A 17,500-nucleotide genomic window follows, 5' to 3' on the forward strand; every position below is an offset into this window, starting at 1 on the left:
ACTGTGCTGTTCCTGTTTCAAGCTGAATAAAGTTGGTTTTGCTAAAGTACTGAGACTCAGCCTCGTGGTTTGGGGTACAAGACAGAGACTCGCACATCATAATGTATCTTGAAGACTTTTATCTGACAAGTGATGTCAATTTAATTTATCCCATTAAATATGTTTGATGTTTGAAAGATAAGAAACATTTTCTCCCATCTATTTTGGAAAAAACAAAAACCCACCCTAAAATGACTATTGTTTTTCATCTGTAATCTAAAGCATGTCATCTATGCCTCTGTTATGAAATAATTACCTTTAATTACCTTTTCTTGGCACCTTTATCCAAAGCAACTTACAAAAGAGATAATAACATAATAATAAGAAATAATAATAACATAATCGAGTAAAATGAGGCTAGGGCCTGTTTGTTCAGCAAGTTTAATAGGAAAGGTAACAGAAGTTGATTGTCACAAGTGAAATGATGAAATAACTAATAATTAACAATCATAGATTACTGTACAATCAATACCGCAATTAAACTTAAGCAACAAAAAGTTTTTTTTTCTTTTTCTCTTTTCAATACAACAGATATTTACAAAACAGATGGGTCTTCAATTGCTTCTTAACTACATTGGGGGAGTCAGCAGTTTGGATGGAGGTGGGCAGCATGTTCCACCAACTAGGAACTACACTAGTAAAGAGTCTGGATTGTGAATTTATACCACTCAGAGGCTGCATCACTAGATGGTGTTCCATTGGCAGACCTGAGTAGGCGAGCAAGAGTATAGCACTTCACCAGTCTCCATATGTTCAGGTGCTGACCCATGTTGCACAACTGGCATTCTAACTAGCAAAACTTTTTTTACTTAGTGGATTAACTTCATGTCATTTGATATTTCAAAACATCACACATGTAGACTTTGTTTTTCCAAACTCATTGGAATTCTGAAGAATAAAAATACACTATTCCCAAACCTATGAACAGTAAAGTTTTGTGTGAAAGTCAGTTTTAAAAAATTGAAAAATATTCGGCACGTTTATCATTTTGTTGAAATTTTAATCATTTATTGTGAAAACAACACCTCAATGCTTATTAGAAATTTACATAGTGATTTATATATTTGTATATAATATAACATTCTCAGGTCCACCTAATCCAATTCAAAGTCACTGGGAGGCTAGAGCCTCCCCCCCACCCCCAAGGACAATGTGAAATTACAAATTAATATAACTTTTCCTCCCACATTACAATTGTCTTGTATGTAACACTGACAGAGGAAAGTGTAAAAACTCCTCACAGATATCAACCGGTCAGGTGCTTTGAACCCAGGAGACTGGATCCATAGTGCACCAGCACTAAAACTATTAAACAATTGTGCCAACCTTAGATATGTGTATTTTAGAAGAACATTTTAAGTGTGACTTTCATAATAAAAACAAAAAATGTAAAGTAGACTGTATTTAGTCAAGGGTTTTATTTATTAAGGTTAGTAGATTGACATATTTTTACATATAGGGGTATGATGTCATTATTAATTTCAGTTACAAAATAATGTATTACAGCATATTTCAGAACTGGATCACAATATGAAATGCTTAAAACTGCTATATTATACAAAGATATACCATAATGATATTATCCTGATATTTGGCAATTCTTATTCCTCCTTACTATACAGTCTTCTGTGTCAGATTAGGTGTCATTTGCACATGGCCATCACATATTATGCTGTCCTCCATTATATGCAGCTGGTGTCCAAATAAACTTTATTGAATCAAACACCTCAACTCTCAATCAAGACTCTTTGTGTTCTATTTGTCTAATTGATAATGGCTTTGATGCTCAGTTCTTAGTAGCTAAGAAAAGAATAACCAGTCTTGTGTTGTTCTGCTTGGTTTAGTGCTGTTCACTTTTGATGGTTAATTATGTAACCTTGTCCTATAGTACATTTTCTAAAACAGGCCCCAGACTGATGTTACTCGATTATGTTGACCTCTTTTGTAAGTTACTTTGTATAAAAGTGTCTGCAAAGTGAATAAATGTAATTGTAAATAAATTGTAATTGTAAATAGTAATGTGTATATATATATCTATATATATAAAAATGGAATGGGTGGGTCGTCGCGTATAACGTCGCCGTCGTCGAGGTCAGTGATACCACTGCAAAAAATCTGCTTACGGTTGAAAGACACGCCCTACTCACTGGACAGTTAAAAACACCAATCAAACTAACGATGACATCAAGTATTACCCAATCAAAAGTAGGAAAGGAGGCATCTTCATAAAATGCGTGTGGGATGATTTGCATGAGACGCTGCTTTAAAAAAAAAATGATAAAAAAAATACGGGATAAATCCCGTCCAGTATTGATTCAAAACGGGACGCGCAATTTCATTCTCAAACGCGGCACGATTCCGTATTTTAAAGGACGGGTGGCAACCCTACAGTGCCAGGTAACCACCCATACAATCACATTGTGATTCAGACTAGGAATGCAATGAATGTAATTACCCCGATCTACATACAAGGCGAAAGTCTTGCAACATTCAAAGATGATGGTTTGGGATAAGTACACCATACAACATAAAAGAGCTTATGAAGCCTTGAACCGAAAAAAGCAACATCTCAGAGATCGTAAAAAAAAATAGGAGCTAATGTCGTTTTACTCGCTGTAGATTTTAGTCAAACATTACCAGTTATTTCACGAGGGAGACCAGCACATCAACTCAACGCGTGTTTAAAATCCATGCTTCTCCCACGCTCGGTTATATGTCGCGTGTTCTCGGGTAGGTGCACCAAAAAATGTATACATTTAAGCATGTGATGGGCAAACAAAAAATGAGGTATACCCGAAGGCACAGCAGTAGTACTTAATGTAACTTTACTTCTTAAATGTTAATGTTTTACTGTTTAATAATTTATACGCTTCTTATATGTTGTTCAAATTCTTTTATCAAAATACCACTGACAGCGCAATGCACGATAACATCGAGTGAATACACCATACGCATCCGCCCACGGCTGCCCTGCTGTGCGCAGATAGGACTTGATTGTACAATAAAATAAAATAAAGATAAAAAGACTAAAACAATCATCACCCATAAAGCGGATAGTAGACGTGACGTACTATATGTGTACCACATTTCAAGTGTATAGGTGCAACGGTTTGCGAGCTACAGGTCATTTAAAATCCTGGACAGACACACAAATTGCCACGGTAGCAAATTACAGAAGAAGATTTTACTGTTTAATAATTTATATTTATATGAAATGTGCTTCTTATATATTACTTCATATTCTCATATGATAATGATGTTAATGTTTATATTGATTTCTGTGTTATTAAAACTGCATGTATGTGTGTATATGTATATATATATATATATATATATATATATACGAGCTATATATACCCGGCGTTGCCCGGGGCAGAAGTAACCTAATCGGTCAAACACTTACATATATACCAAAGTAAACCTAATCGGTTAAACAGCTTCATATATACAGAAGCGAACCTAATCGGACAAACAGCTAATCTATATACATAAGCAAACCTAATTGGTCAAACAGTTACATAAATACAAAAGCAAACCTAATCGATGAAACAGCTTCATATATACAGAAGCGAACCTAATTGGTCAAACGGTTATGCATGTGCAGAATAATTTTACAAAGATTATGCGTGTTAACAATCATTAAAAAGAAAAGATTGAGGAACTCTTCTTCTATATGTGATGAAGCTGGATGAAGCTGACTTGACGAAGACGTAGGTGGCATAGATTGGTTTTTCTAAAACAGAAGAAAAAAATGAGTATCTATTATTATTTTAAATTAGAATGAAAATGAGAACCTTGATTAGAGATAGATTATCCGTATTAAAATATGTGCATGAATAAACTTTTGGTAACTCTCTAGCAAAAGTTTATTCATACAAATTGCCATGGGATGGCTTTGTGAAAAAGTAAAAATTAGATAAAAATAAATTGAGAATGCGTACTTCGATTTGACTGAGATTATCTGTAATGATGAAAAAAAAGTTTAGTATGTTTTTTTTTCCATACGGGAAGGATGTAAAACCTTACATAGGCACCCTTCAGCCCGTACTGAAGGGTACTGTCAGATTCTTACTGACTAAAAAACACCCTTTTTATTCCACACCTACCCCAAAAAACCACTATTAGGCATTACTTTGGGGTGGCAGTAGTTTAGTTATGAAACAGCTGGGTCCTGAAAAAAATCTGTCTTATTAGTGGCTTCATCACATATAGAAGAACAGTTCCTCAATCTTTTCTTTTTAATGATTGTTAACACGCATAATGTTTGTAAAATCATTCTGCACATTCATAACTGTTTGACCAATTAGGTTCGCTTCTGTATATATGAAGCTGTTTAACCGATTAGGTTTACTTTGGTATATATGTAAGTGTTTGACCGATTAGGTTACTTCTGCCCCGGGCAACGCCGGGTATATACAGCTCGTGTATATATATATATATATATATATATATATATATATATATATATATATATATATATATATATATATATATATATATATATAAAAGTCAACGTGTGTGTGTGTGGGTATGGTTGACTACAAATACTGTAGGGGGAAATCAACCCTAACCCTCCCCCTTCTGGGTAGGGTGGGGGTTGATCTTGTATACATTTTATCATCCAGTTGACACTTGGAATAACCAGTTGACACTTGGAATGACCACCAGAGGGCGAACTGGAGGTGACTGCCAGTATTGTTTATGTTTGAGCACCACTACACCCCTGTTGCTTTTGAAATTAAATAGAGTTGGCCAGTTCTGAGCGTCATACAAGACTGCAAGACAATCACATTAGTGAGCCTTCATTGTTTGTTAATTTATTTTTATTTTTAAAGTTGTGTTTTTTTTTTTTTTTTATTTGATTTTTCTCAAACCATCCATCCGAGACATAGTCCCTCCAGCGTGTCCTGGGTCTTCCCTGGGGCCTCCTCCTGGTTGGACGTGCCCAGAACACCTCACCAGGGAGGCATCTAGGAGGCATCCTGATCAGATGCCCGAGCCACTTCATCTGACTCCTCTCGACGCGGAGGAGCAGCGGCTCTACTCTGAGCCCCTCCCGGATGACTGAGCTTCTCACCCTATCTTTAAGGGAGAGCCCAGACACCCTGCGGAGGAAACTCATTTCAGCCGCTTGTATTCGCGATCTCGTTCTTTCGGTCACTACCCATAGGTCATGACCATAGGTGAGGGTAGGAACATAGATCGACCGGTAAATTGAGAGCTTTGCCTTATGGCTCAGCTCCTTTTTCACCACGACAGACCGATGCAGAGCCCGCATCACTGCAGACGCCGCACCGATCCGCCTGTCGATCTCACGCTCCATTCTTCCCTCACTTGTGAACAAGACCCCGAGATACTTGAACTCCTCCACTTGAGGCAGGATCTCGCTCCCAACCCTGAGAGGGCACTCCACCCTTTTCCGGCTGAGGACCATGGTCTCGGATTTGGAGGTGCTGATTCCCATCCCAGCCGCTTCACACTCCGCTGCGAACCGATCCAGAGAGAGCTGAAGATCACGGCCTGATGAAGCAAACAGGACAACATCATCTGCAAAAAGCGGTGACCCAATCCTGAGTCCACCAAACCGGACCCCCTCAACACCCTGGCTGCGCCTAGAAATTCTGTCCATAAAAGTTATGAACAGAATCGGTGACAAAGGGCAGCCCTGGCGGAGTCCAACTCTCACTGGAAACGGGTTCGACTTACTGCCGGCAATGCGGACCAAGCTCTGGCAACGGTTGTACAGGGACCGAACAGCCCTTATCAGGGGGTCCGGTACTCCATACTTCCGAAGCACCCCCCACAGGATTCCCCGAGGGACACGGTCGAACGCCTTTTCCAAGTCCACAAAACACATGTAGACTGGTTGGGCGAACTCCCATGCACCCTCCAGGACTCTGCTAAGGGTGTAGAGCTGGTCCACTGTTCCGCGACCAGGACGAAAACCACACTGTTCCTCCTGAATCCGAGGTTCGACTATCCGACGGACCCTCCTCTCCAGAACCCCCGAATAGACTTTTCCAGGGAGGCTGAGGAGTGTGATCCCTCTGTAGTTGGAACACACCCTCCGGTCACCACCACCCCGGTCTGCCAATCCAGAAGCACTGTCCCTGATGTCCATGCGATGTTGTAGAGACGTGTCAACCAAGACAGCCCTACAACATCCAGAGCCTTGAGGAACTCCGGGCGTATCTCATCCACCCCCGGGGCCCTGCCACCAAGGAGTTTTTTGACCACCTCGGTGACCTCAGTCCCGGAGATGGGGGAGCCCACCTCCGAGTCCCCATGCTCTGCTTCCTCATTGGAAGGCATGTTATTGGGATTGAGGAGGTCTTCGAAGTACTCCCCCCACTGACCCACAACGTCCTGAGTCGAGGTCAGCAGCGCACCATCCCCACCATATACAGTGTTGACACTGCACTGCCTCCCCCTCCTGAGACGCCGGACGGTGGACCAGAATCTCCTCGAAGCCGTCCGAAAGTCGTTCTCCATGGCCTCCCCAAACTCCTCCCACGCCCGAGTTTTTGCCTCAGCAAACCACCGAAGCTGCATTCCGCTTGGCCTGCCGGTACCTATTAGCTGCCACCAGAGTCCCACAGGACAAAATGGACCGGTAGGACTCCTTCTTCAGCTTGACAGCATCCCTCACCGCCGGTGTCCACCAACGGGTTCGGGGATTGCCGCCACAACAGGCACCGACCACCTTACGGCCACAGCTCCGGTCAGCCACCTCAACAATAGAGGCACGGAACATGGCCCATTCAGACTCAATGTCCTCCACCTCCCTCGGGACGTGGTCGAAGTTCTGCCGGAGGTGGGAGTTGAAGCTACCTCTGACAGGGGGCTCTGCCAGACGTTCCCAGCACGTTTGGGCCCACCAGGCCTGACCGGCATCGTCCCCCACCATCGAAGCCAACTCACCACCAGGGGGTGATCAGTTGATAGCTCCGCCCCTCTCTTCACCCGAGTGTCCAAGACATGTGGCCGCAAATCCAACGACACGACCACAAAGTCGATCATCGAACTGAGGCCTAGGGTGTCCTGGTGCCAAGTGCACATATGAACACCCCTATGCTTGAACATGGTGTTTGTTATGGACAATCTGTGACAAGCACAGAAGTCCAATAACAAAACACCACTCGGGTTCAGATCGGGGGGGCCATTCCTCCCAATCACGCCCTTCCAGGTCTCACTGTCATTGCCCACGTGAGCATTGAAGTCTCTCAGCAGTATGAGGGAGTCCCCAGAAGGTTTGCCCTCTAGCACCCCCTCCAGGGACTCCAAAAAGGGTGGGTACTCTGAACTGCTGTTCGGTGCATACGCACAAACAACAGTTAGGACCCGTCCCCCCACCCAAAGGCAGAGGGAGGCTACCCTCTCGTCTACCGGGGTAAACCTCAATGTACAGGCTCCAAGTCGGGGGGCAATAAGTATGCCCACACCCGCTCTGTGCCTCTCACCGGGGGCAACTCCAGAGTGGTACAGAGTCCAGCCCCTCTCAAGGAGATTGGTTCCAGAGTCCAAGCTGTGCGTCGAGGTGAACCCGACTATATCTAGCCGGAACCTCTCAACCTCACGCACGAGCTCAGGCTCCTTCCCCTTCAGAGAGGTGGCATTCCACGTCCCAAGAGCCAGCTTCTGTAGCCGAGGATCGGACCGCCAAGGTCCCCGCCTTCGGCCACCACCCAACTCACACTGCACCCGACCTCCTTGGCCCCTCCCATAGGTGGTGAGCCCATGAGAAGGGGGACCCACGTTATCTCTTCGGGCTGTGCTCGGCCGAGCCCCATGGGTGCAAGCCCGGCCACCAGGCGCTCGCCATCAAGCCCCACCTCCAGGCCTGGCTCCAGAGGGGGGCCCCGGTGACCCGCGTCCGGGCGAGGTAAAACGCCATCCAAATTTTTTATTCGTCATAGGAGGTCTGTTGAACCGCACTTTGTCTCATCCCTCACCTAGGACCAGTTTGCCTTGGGTGGCCCTACCAGGGGCATAAAGCCCCGGACAACAAACGATTTCTCAAACGATTAAAAAAAAAAAAAAAAAAACTTTATTTTCCTCCCGGGCAACGCCGGGTATTTCAGCTATGTTAGCTAGTTGTAAATGGTCTACTGTTCTCCTCAATTTAATCTTTATGTTTTTTAGAATTGATATAATTCAATGTATTTTTGTATAGTGTTACTCCCTGAGCACAGGCTAGGAGTGCTTGCACATATTTCTGCCTGTAAAGCAGTGATGTAAATAGTTAAACCATAAGGTGATTTTCACAAGTCACTAAGAAAAAGAGATGCAGTTTTAAAAGCTAATCAGCAGCTCAAATTTGGGTATGTTAGACTAAGCCTGTAAGTACTTAAATCAATGAGGCATTTTTAACGCAAGCAGGCAGATCATTCCATAGCTTTGTTGCGCTGTAGCTAAAAATTCAACCTTCTACTGTTATCTTAATAATACTTGGAATAAATTGTAGACATCGACGGATTTGTTTGTAAGATGAACCCTATAAAATTGCAAAGTAAATCATGAAAGTTTTTCTGCTTGCATTTTTCTTTGTTTCTACGTTTTTTTATTATATTTATTCTAGGTTTCACACTTCACAAAGAAAATCTGGAAACACTAGAAGCTGTAGGCCATCTTGCTTCACTCCTTGGAGTTCTTCCTTCCGATTTTAGCTATGCTGGCATCAAAGATAAAAGAGCTATTACATATCAGACCATGGTAGTTAAGAAAGTTACGCCAGAGAGGTGTGTTCTGTTTGTTAATAGTACTTTTTAAATATATACAAGCTAAAAACCATAAATTATTTAAACTATTATTTTCTTTTGCTAGTTTAATTGAATTACTTTATAGATGTTACATATATTTAAAATATGTTCTTTAGTTAAACTGGTTTTATTTAATTTCTTTTATAGGTGTAGAGACTAAAGACTTTTTTTACATTCAAAGGTTAAAAGAACTTTCCCATACAGTACAGAAGAAAGGAATCTCTATATCTAATATCCATCCTACTTCTCAGCCACTACGACTTGGACATTTAGCAGGCAACCATTTTGATATTATAGTAAGAGATGTGAAAAAGAAAATGTTAGAGTATTCTAGAGAACTTAAAGATCTTGTTTGTGAAGCAGTAGAAAATGTTAAGGTAAGTTATTTTTATTAAATCAACCTTGAATATAAAGTTTTATTTGTGGGCTATTACAATCTCTTTTAACATACGTTTTGTTAAATGAGACATAAGACAATAAATAAGTCTGGGTGTATTTGTTTAAAAATATAAATTTGGCTACTTTTATTCATAGTCTTTTTTAAAAGTGAGATGCTAGTTTTACTGTTATAGTAATCTTTACTAGGGGGCTCTGCCCCCTGCTCGCTTCGCTCGCCAACCCCTGGTGTTGGGTAATTATAAATAGCGTGATGTATGTATGAGATATAGCATAGTGTGAAGGTGTAGATGACGCATAAAGGAAGCCAAGAATAAATTGCAAGGCACAGTGTAAAGATTTATCGGAAAATTTCTTTGTACACAACATTAGTAGTAAAGATGGTGTCTTGTTCTTGAATGAGTTTCTCTTGGCATGGATCATTTATAACCTTAACTTTAACGTCAGATGAACGTCGAACTCGTGAGAAGGCCACATAAAGTTGTCCATGTCCAAAAATGGGGTCAGAGAGGTAGATGCCAACCTTGTTCATGGTTTGGCCTTGTGATTTGTTGATGGTCATGGCAAATGCAGGTTTATTGGGGAACTGTCGCCGTTTAAGTGTAAAAGGTAATTCTAGGTCAGAACTTGTAAGGTCAATTGTAGGAATCAGAACAGTATTGTTAGCATGTGATCCTGTAAGAAGTTTTGCTTCAATAACATTGTGTGTCATGGTGTTGACGACTAAATGTACCATTGCATAAACCTTGTTTAGTGTTAAGGTTTCTTAATAGCATGATTATTGTTCCGATTGTAAGGTTAAGACTGTGTTGTGGTAATCCGGCTGGGTTAATAGTGTTCAAATATTGTAAGGGGAAATTAAGATGGTCATTGTTGTCCTCAGAGTCAACTTTGTCAGAGCTTAAAAAGAGCCGTGCCTCTACAGGAAGTAATGCAATGACTTGGTTATTTATGTGATCAACAGTAATATTTTCTGGACATAATATAGTCCGTTGTGTTAAAAGGGGTATTTGGTCTAATGAGATTGCTGTTCCAAATATCTCCATAACTAAGTCGTTGCAGATAAAGGCTTGAGGAATTGTAATAATATCTGGGTGAAGTCCATCTGTATTGGTGAGTGTCCCATCTCCCAGTTGTAATAACCTATTGTTATATTCTGGATCTGGACATCGCATGTTTTGTACCAACCGTATCTTTTGAAAGCAATGCCAATTGTCCGCGTAACATTTTTTCTTCCGCGGTTTTAGAAGCGCGTTGTAGGCACCGACGTTTATTGTTTTTTTTGATGCGGGTTTGTGTTTGTGGTCCCGTTACTCGAGCCGTCTCGTTCTGTACCCGTGATCGTGAATTCATGACTTGTTTGTTCTTTATCGTTAGTAATATGGATAAGTAATAAGGAGGATCTGTTAATATGCGGACTGTTCGTTTCTTCGTATTATTACCAATCAGGTGTCGCGCCTGTATATGTATTGTAGTACGGTCTCTTGTTGTTTATGTATGACGTCGTCCACGTATTTTAAGGTGGACTGAACAATAGCTGAGCGCATGGCATGTGGAGCAATAGCTAAGCACTGTCTAAAATCTCCTCCTAATAAAAGTACCTTTCCTCCAAAGGGAATATTATTATTCATCAACGCAATGCCAATTGTCCGCATATTTTAAGGTGGACTGAACAATAGCCGAGCGCATTGCATGTGGAGCAATAGGTAAGCACTGTCTAAAATCTCCTCCTAAGAAAAGTACCTTTCCTCCAAAGGGAATATTATTATTTATCAACGTTTGTAGAAGTTTATCAATGGTGTTGAGTAAGTGACTGGATGCCTTTGTACATTCATCTATAATTAATAGTTTTGCAAGACGGATTTCCGGTGCTTGGAGGGTTTCTTCGTATTATTACCCATCAGGTGTCGCGCCTGTATATGTATTGTAGTCCGGTCTCTTGTTGTCTATGTATGACGTCGTTTGTTGGCGTGCGTTTTCTTTGAGGGGCGCGTTGCCTCATTTTTTATTTCTGTTAGTGGAGGGGGGCTTTGTGTGTCGTGGGTGTCTTGTTGTCTATGTATGACGTCGTTTGTTGGTGTGCGTTTTCTTTGAGGGGCGCATTGCCTCATTTTTTATTTCTGTTAGTGGAGGGGGGGCTTTGTGTGTCGTGGGTGTCTTGTTGTCTATGTATGACGTCGTTTGTTGTCGTGCGTTTTCTTTGAGGGGTGCGTTGCCTCATTTTTTATTTCTGTTAGTGGAGGGGGGCTTTGTGTGTCGTGGGTGTGAATCCTCATTTTTGTGTGCGTACCGTTTCGTGTGCTATGTGGCGCTTGCGTCTGACTCCTTTGTTTTTGGTGTGCTAGGGGCGTTTTGCCTCATTTCTTATTTCTGTTAGTGGAGGGGTGCTTTGTGTGTCGTGGGTCTGAATCCTCTTTTTTGTGTGTGTCCTGTTTCGTGTGGTATGGCTTTCATGTGGCGCTTTGTTGCATGGGTCTGTTGCTATGGGCGTGGCGCATTATTTCTCATTTTCTGGTGCTTGGAGTGGGGCTTTGTGTGGCGCCTGCGCACTACGTCTTTTGCGTCCACGGCCCATGTCCCTGCGTCCATCCGGTTTACCATTCTCGTTTAGTAATATGGATATTATTGTGGGAGAAAAACCAAAAATGTTCTTTTTTTATTTAGTGTTTTGCTCTGAAACATTTTTGTGCATATAGTTTGCCAGATATTGAGGACTCATCTTTTGCAACTTTTTGCACTCTAATACCCTAAGTACCTAAAAAATTAATTGCCATGCTGTCCTCTTCCAGTAGGTGATAACTTTTTTTGCTTGTATTGTAGTTTTCAATAACCTTCCCACAAAATTGTCCCACTGTAAAAGCACTTGCAGAGATTTCCTGATATATCGAACATGAGGCTTTACAGCCAAAATGTTGTGTCTTTTCATTCTTTTCTTTTCAGTGTGGAAATAACCTTAACTTTTTCCTTTTGCAGATGCATTCTGACACAGCCCTACATTAACTTTAAATAAATATATATTTAAATACATATTTACTGTAAATGATTTCTGACACAGCCCTACATTAACTTTAAATAAATATATATTTAAATACATATTTACTGTAAATGATTGATTCACAGTTAATTTACACGAATATGAGTAACATTAATAATTTTTATAAAAATTAAGAACATGTTTCAATTAAAGTTCACACACATATCATAAAGATTAATATAAATGAAGTAATGTTAAATTGTTTGAACATTTGAGGGACCTAGTGCAATATATGGTATATGTATTGTTTGCTTTATATTTAATGCTAATCATATGTAATGAAAAATGTATATTTTAGTAGCAATAGAAATATTCCAACAAGGTTCAAATATAGCTCATTTAAAGTATAATAGAGCAAAGGTGGTTTGATATTATATAGCAAGAAATATGTTTCCAGTTGTTTTGCCTCTTCACTGTTCCAGTTCTCCTTGAATTAAAGTGAATAATGAATCCTTGAGGTGCATTCTGTAACAGTCTGTGAGGCTTCTGCTTAGTTTCTAAATTTTTCTAGGTGCCTGACATCTAGCAAAATTGCCTTTATGTTTATCTGCATTTGCATAATTTTGGCAATCAAGTATGACACAAAACAACTGTCATACATAAACTCTCAAAGTTATTAATTTAAAGAAATTAAGTATATTTATGCTCTGGAGAGGAGAGGAATGAAGGTCAGTAGGAACAAGACAGAATACATGTGTGTAAATGAGAAGGAGGTCAGTGGAATGGTGAGGATGCAAGGAGTAGAGTTTGCGAAGGCAGATGAGTTTAAATACTTAGGATCAACAGTACAGAGTAATGGGGATTGTGGAAGAGAGGTGAAAAAGAGAGTGCAGGCAGGGTGGAATGGGTGGAGAAGAGTGTCAGGAGTGATTTGTGACAGACGGGTATCAGCAAGAGTGAAAGGGAAGATCTACAGGACGGTAGTGAGACCAGCTATGATATATGGGTTGGAGACGGTGGCACTAACCAGAAAGCAGGAGACAGAGCTGGAGGTGGCAGTTTAAGATGCTAAGATTTGCATTGTGTGTGACGAGGATGGACAGGATTAGAAATGAGTACATTAGAGGGTCAGCTCAGGTTGGACGGTTGGGAGACAAAGTCAGACAGGCGAGATTGCGTTGGTTTGGTCATGTGCAGAGGAGAGATGTTGAGTATATTAGGAAAAGGATGTTAAGGATAGAGCTGTCAGGTAAGAGGAAAAGAGGAAGGCCTAAGAGGAGGTTTATGGATGTGGTGAGAGAGGACATCCAGGTGATGGGTGTAACAGAACAAGATGCAAAGGACTGGAAGATATGGAAAAAGATGATCTGCTGTGGCAACCCCTAACAGGAGCAGCCGAATAAAGAAGTATATTTATGTTCTTTTTGAATAAGAAAATATCAAAATTGTCCTCAGATAGCTTTGATTATTTTAGTTCTCTTTCTATAAATGTTAAGGTATACTCCATCCAAAAATTATAATTTTTTTTTTATCTTACTCAACATTGTTTGTAGTATGGCAGTGTATGGCAGAGAGAAACTTCTAATCTCATGTTTTTATGGAGAATAATTTATCATACAGCGAGTTTTAATGGAGGCACAGCTTGAACAACAACAAACTACAGTACAGTACAGTGGAACCTCGGGTCATGAACGTCTCGGACCACATACAAATCGGGTTACGACCAAAAAGTTCGGCAAACTTTTGGATCTGTTCACAACCACACACTCAGGTGACGAACAAGCCAGTTTCCTTTCCGGTTCGTACGCGCCGATGATTTCCGCACGTGTTCAGTCTCTCCCTGTGCATTCTCTATGCAGAGAGAGAGAGAGAGAGAGCGTATATATATTTACATACAGCTTGTACGGTCTGGAACAGATTAATTGTATTTACATACAATCCTATGGGGGGAAATTACTTCGGGTCACAACCAAATTGGGTTGCGACCAGAGTTTTGGAACAAATTATGGCCATGACCCAAGGTTCCACTGTATATGAAAATGTTGTGAAAAAAATCTCAGTTTGCTTGTGTCACATAATCCAAATGTTAAGTAATCTCACAGCGCCCATACACATATTATATATCAAGAATAAGTAAATAAGTATGTTTTGTAGCCAAAAATGACTACCTTGTTCATCTTACATTCCAAGATCACAAATATCTTAAATAATAAAATAAAAATCTTTAAATAAAAGCTTTCTTACAAAAATTTAGAATTAGTTTTCTTTAAGTCTACAGTAAGTCTTTTTTTAATTATCCTACTTGGAAGAAAATTCCCAAGTCAGAGTCAGTCAGTCATTGTCCAACCCCGCTATATCCTAACACAGGGTCATGGGGGTCTGCTGGAGCCAATCCCAGCCAACACATGGCACAAGGCAGGAACAAATCTCAGGCATGGCGCCAGCCCACTGCAGGACCCCAAGTCAGAGTGCAAATGTAAAAAAAAAAAAAAACAACATGAAAATTATTTCATTTTCACTTTGGAACACTCATTGTAGTTACTACCTTGGACCTTAGTTTAAACAGTAATACAGAAGAGCATAGATTTACATAGAATCTTGGTTGTTAATCTCTTTAATTTATCAAAGGCTATTTGAATCTGTTTGGTGCTTCATAGGAAGACAGTTGTTCTGCTGATGCAGTAAATGTGATCCTGGGGCTTAGCTGAGCTTGAAACCTACAGTATATCATTTTTAAACTTTCAGAAGCTTTCCAATGATGTCATGAGATAAACTGCAAAGTAAAACATCACAGTAATTAATCCATGATGATTTAAAGTAGTTCCTCTTCAGTCGAAGGAGACAGGAAAGAGTGCAATCTACATACCTAAATTAGGTAAAAGGAAAATGAAGATGTCAAGTTGTTCTATTTTCCCACCTGTAATGTGCTCACAATACCTAGAGTCACTAATCTCTGCCTTCTTATACACAATTGGAGATGCAAATGACTTACTGCTATTTATGTCAGAATTTTTTAAGGCTTGCTGAAATAGCACATTACATTTTACTAACAAGACAGCTTTAATTTTTAGTTTTAACAGAAGCAGAAAAATAATCTATGCAGGTATCCATTTCATTATATTTTGTAAATGAAGTACCTGGGTTGGCAATTCTGATTTGAGCTACTGTAAGCTTCCCATCTGTTAAACTGAATGAATTAAAAGCAGATGTTTCTATTTCACTGCATAACTGGATAATACGAAACTTTACAGCAACAAAGGTCCCAAAAAAAATTAACAAATATTATACCGAAGGTACTATTTCTCTTGTCCATAAACAATACAACTGCTCATCAGAAATCATTTTCAAAACCTATAATGTGATGACTGCTTAAAATGAGATATTTTTAACCGTAAGAAACTCAAAGATTCTAAGCTCAGATGAGCTAGTGTTTGCTGCATATAGAAAATTTACTGGTGGGCCAGTGCTTCAAATGTTTCCATTGTAGCCACTGATGCTACAAACACAAATGCGTGAGAGGCCATCTGGTTGTTAGATAGATTGAGCGAGAAGGGTTACACGTGGCCTCAGAGTTGCATTTTTTTTTTTCCAATAGACTCCGGCTACAATTTTATTTCAATGTTTCATCTCAAACTGGTTTAGATGTATACAATAAAATACAGTTTATTTTTGTATAGCCCAAAATCACACAGGAAGTGCTGCAATGGGCTTGACAGCCCCCCAGCCTCGACTCTCTAAGAAGACAAGGAAAAACTCCCAAAAAAAACCTAGTAGGGGAAAAATGGAAGAAACCTTTGTAAAGGTAGTTCAAAGAGAGACCCCTTTCCAGGTAGGTTGGGCGTGCAGTGGGTGTCAAAAGAAGGGGGTCAATACAATACAATACAATACACAGAACAGAACAAATCCTCAATAAAAAATAAAAAATTTTTTAGAAGTACGGAGCAGAATTTAACAGTAGATCATATCACATAATAAGATTTGGATAATTTTAGACTCCTGGAGACCTCATCCATCAAGCTGCCTCCCCCATTTGGCCATACCACAGCTGAAACAGTGTTGAGCCAGCCAATCTGATGAAAGGACCCCTCTTTCTCACAATTCCTGCGATTCTCCATCAGGGATGACTTTACCTTAGGCAGGCAAAACAACTTGGCAGGTGGGCCATGGCACCAAGTGCCATATTTGAAACAGAATAGGTGAGGGTTAGTATCCAATTCTAACTATCATGTTACTTATGTTTTAGTGCTAAAGACTAACAACAGAGATGCAATATGTACAGTTAATCAGCAGCTCTAGTCAGGATATGCTAAACTGAAGTAGTGAGTCTTCAGCCGGGATTTAAAAGCTGAGACCAAAGGGGCATCTCTTATAGTAGAAGGCAGACCATTCCACAGTTTAGGGGCCCTGTAATTAAAAGCTCGACCTCCCATTGTAATTATATTAATCCTTGGAACCATAAGCAGACTAGCATCTTGAGATCTTAATGTACGCTTTGGTTTGTAATTCATGATAAGTTCAGACAAGTAAGCCGGACCTCGGCCATTTAATGCTTTATATGTTAAAAGAAGGATTTTGAAATCTGCCCTAAACTTAACCAGGAGCCAGTGTAAGGATTTAAGAACTGGAGTTATGTGTTCGTATTTTCTTGTTCTTGTAATAATTCTTACAGCCGCATTTTGCATTAACTGGAGGCTGTATAAAGAACAGTTTGAACATCCAGTGAACACTGCATTGCAGTAGTCAATCCTACTAGAGATAAATGCATGAATTAATTTCTCAGAATCCTGTTTATTTAGAAAGCGTCTTAATTTCCTAACATTTTTAAGATGGAAGAAACATGTTTTGGACAACTTTGTAATATGCACTTTAAATGACATGCTAGAGTAAAAGATAACTCCTAGATTGCGGGCTGATTCAGCAAAATTAATTGGGATTCCAACTGAGTTAAATGATGACAAAATATTGTTATGATCAACGTCATTCCCTCCAACTATTAACATCTTTGTTTTATCTGTATTTAAAGAAAAGTAGTTCTCATTCATCCACTCCTTTAATTCGCTAACACAACTAATTAAAGACAACATCGGAGAAACTTCATCTGATTTAAATGAAAGGTATAACTGGGTGTCATCTGCATATGAGTGAAAATTAACATTATGTTTCTTAATGATAGATCCCAGTGGAAGCATGTAAAGTGAAAACAGTAAAGGTCCCAGTACTGAGCCCTGCGGGACACCATATTGAACTTCTGTGTATAATGATGGAGTACTGTCAGCACATTTCTGTACATATTAGAATCGATTTGATAAATAAGAACTAAACCAAGTGAGCA

The 17,500-nt window shown here is 40.1% G+C and overlaps 1 protein-coding gene across 1 annotated transcript in view; it reads left to right on the top strand.

The window, feature by feature from the left end:
- The window catches only part of pus7l (pseudouridine synthase 7 like), a 68,688-nt gene that overhangs the window by 21,008 nt on the left and 30,180 nt on the right, over nucleotides 1-17,500 (top strand). Inside the window, exons 3-4 of the mRNA XM_028810711.2 lie at nucleotides 8,618-8,777; nucleotides 8,980-9,175. Coding sequence (XP_028666544.1) covers nucleotides 8,618-8,777; nucleotides 8,980-9,175 — 356 coding nt within the window. The remainder of the gene's footprint in view (nucleotides 1-8,617; nucleotides 8,778-8,979; nucleotides 9,176-17,500) is intronic.

This window comes from Erpetoichthys calabaricus, chromosome 1, assembly GCF_900747795.2.
Source record: "Erpetoichthys calabaricus chromosome 1, fErpCal1.3, whole genome shotgun sequence".
In the NCBI taxonomy this organism is placed as follows: Eukaryota; Metazoa; Chordata; class Cladistia; order Polypteriformes; family Polypteridae; genus Erpetoichthys; species Erpetoichthys calabaricus.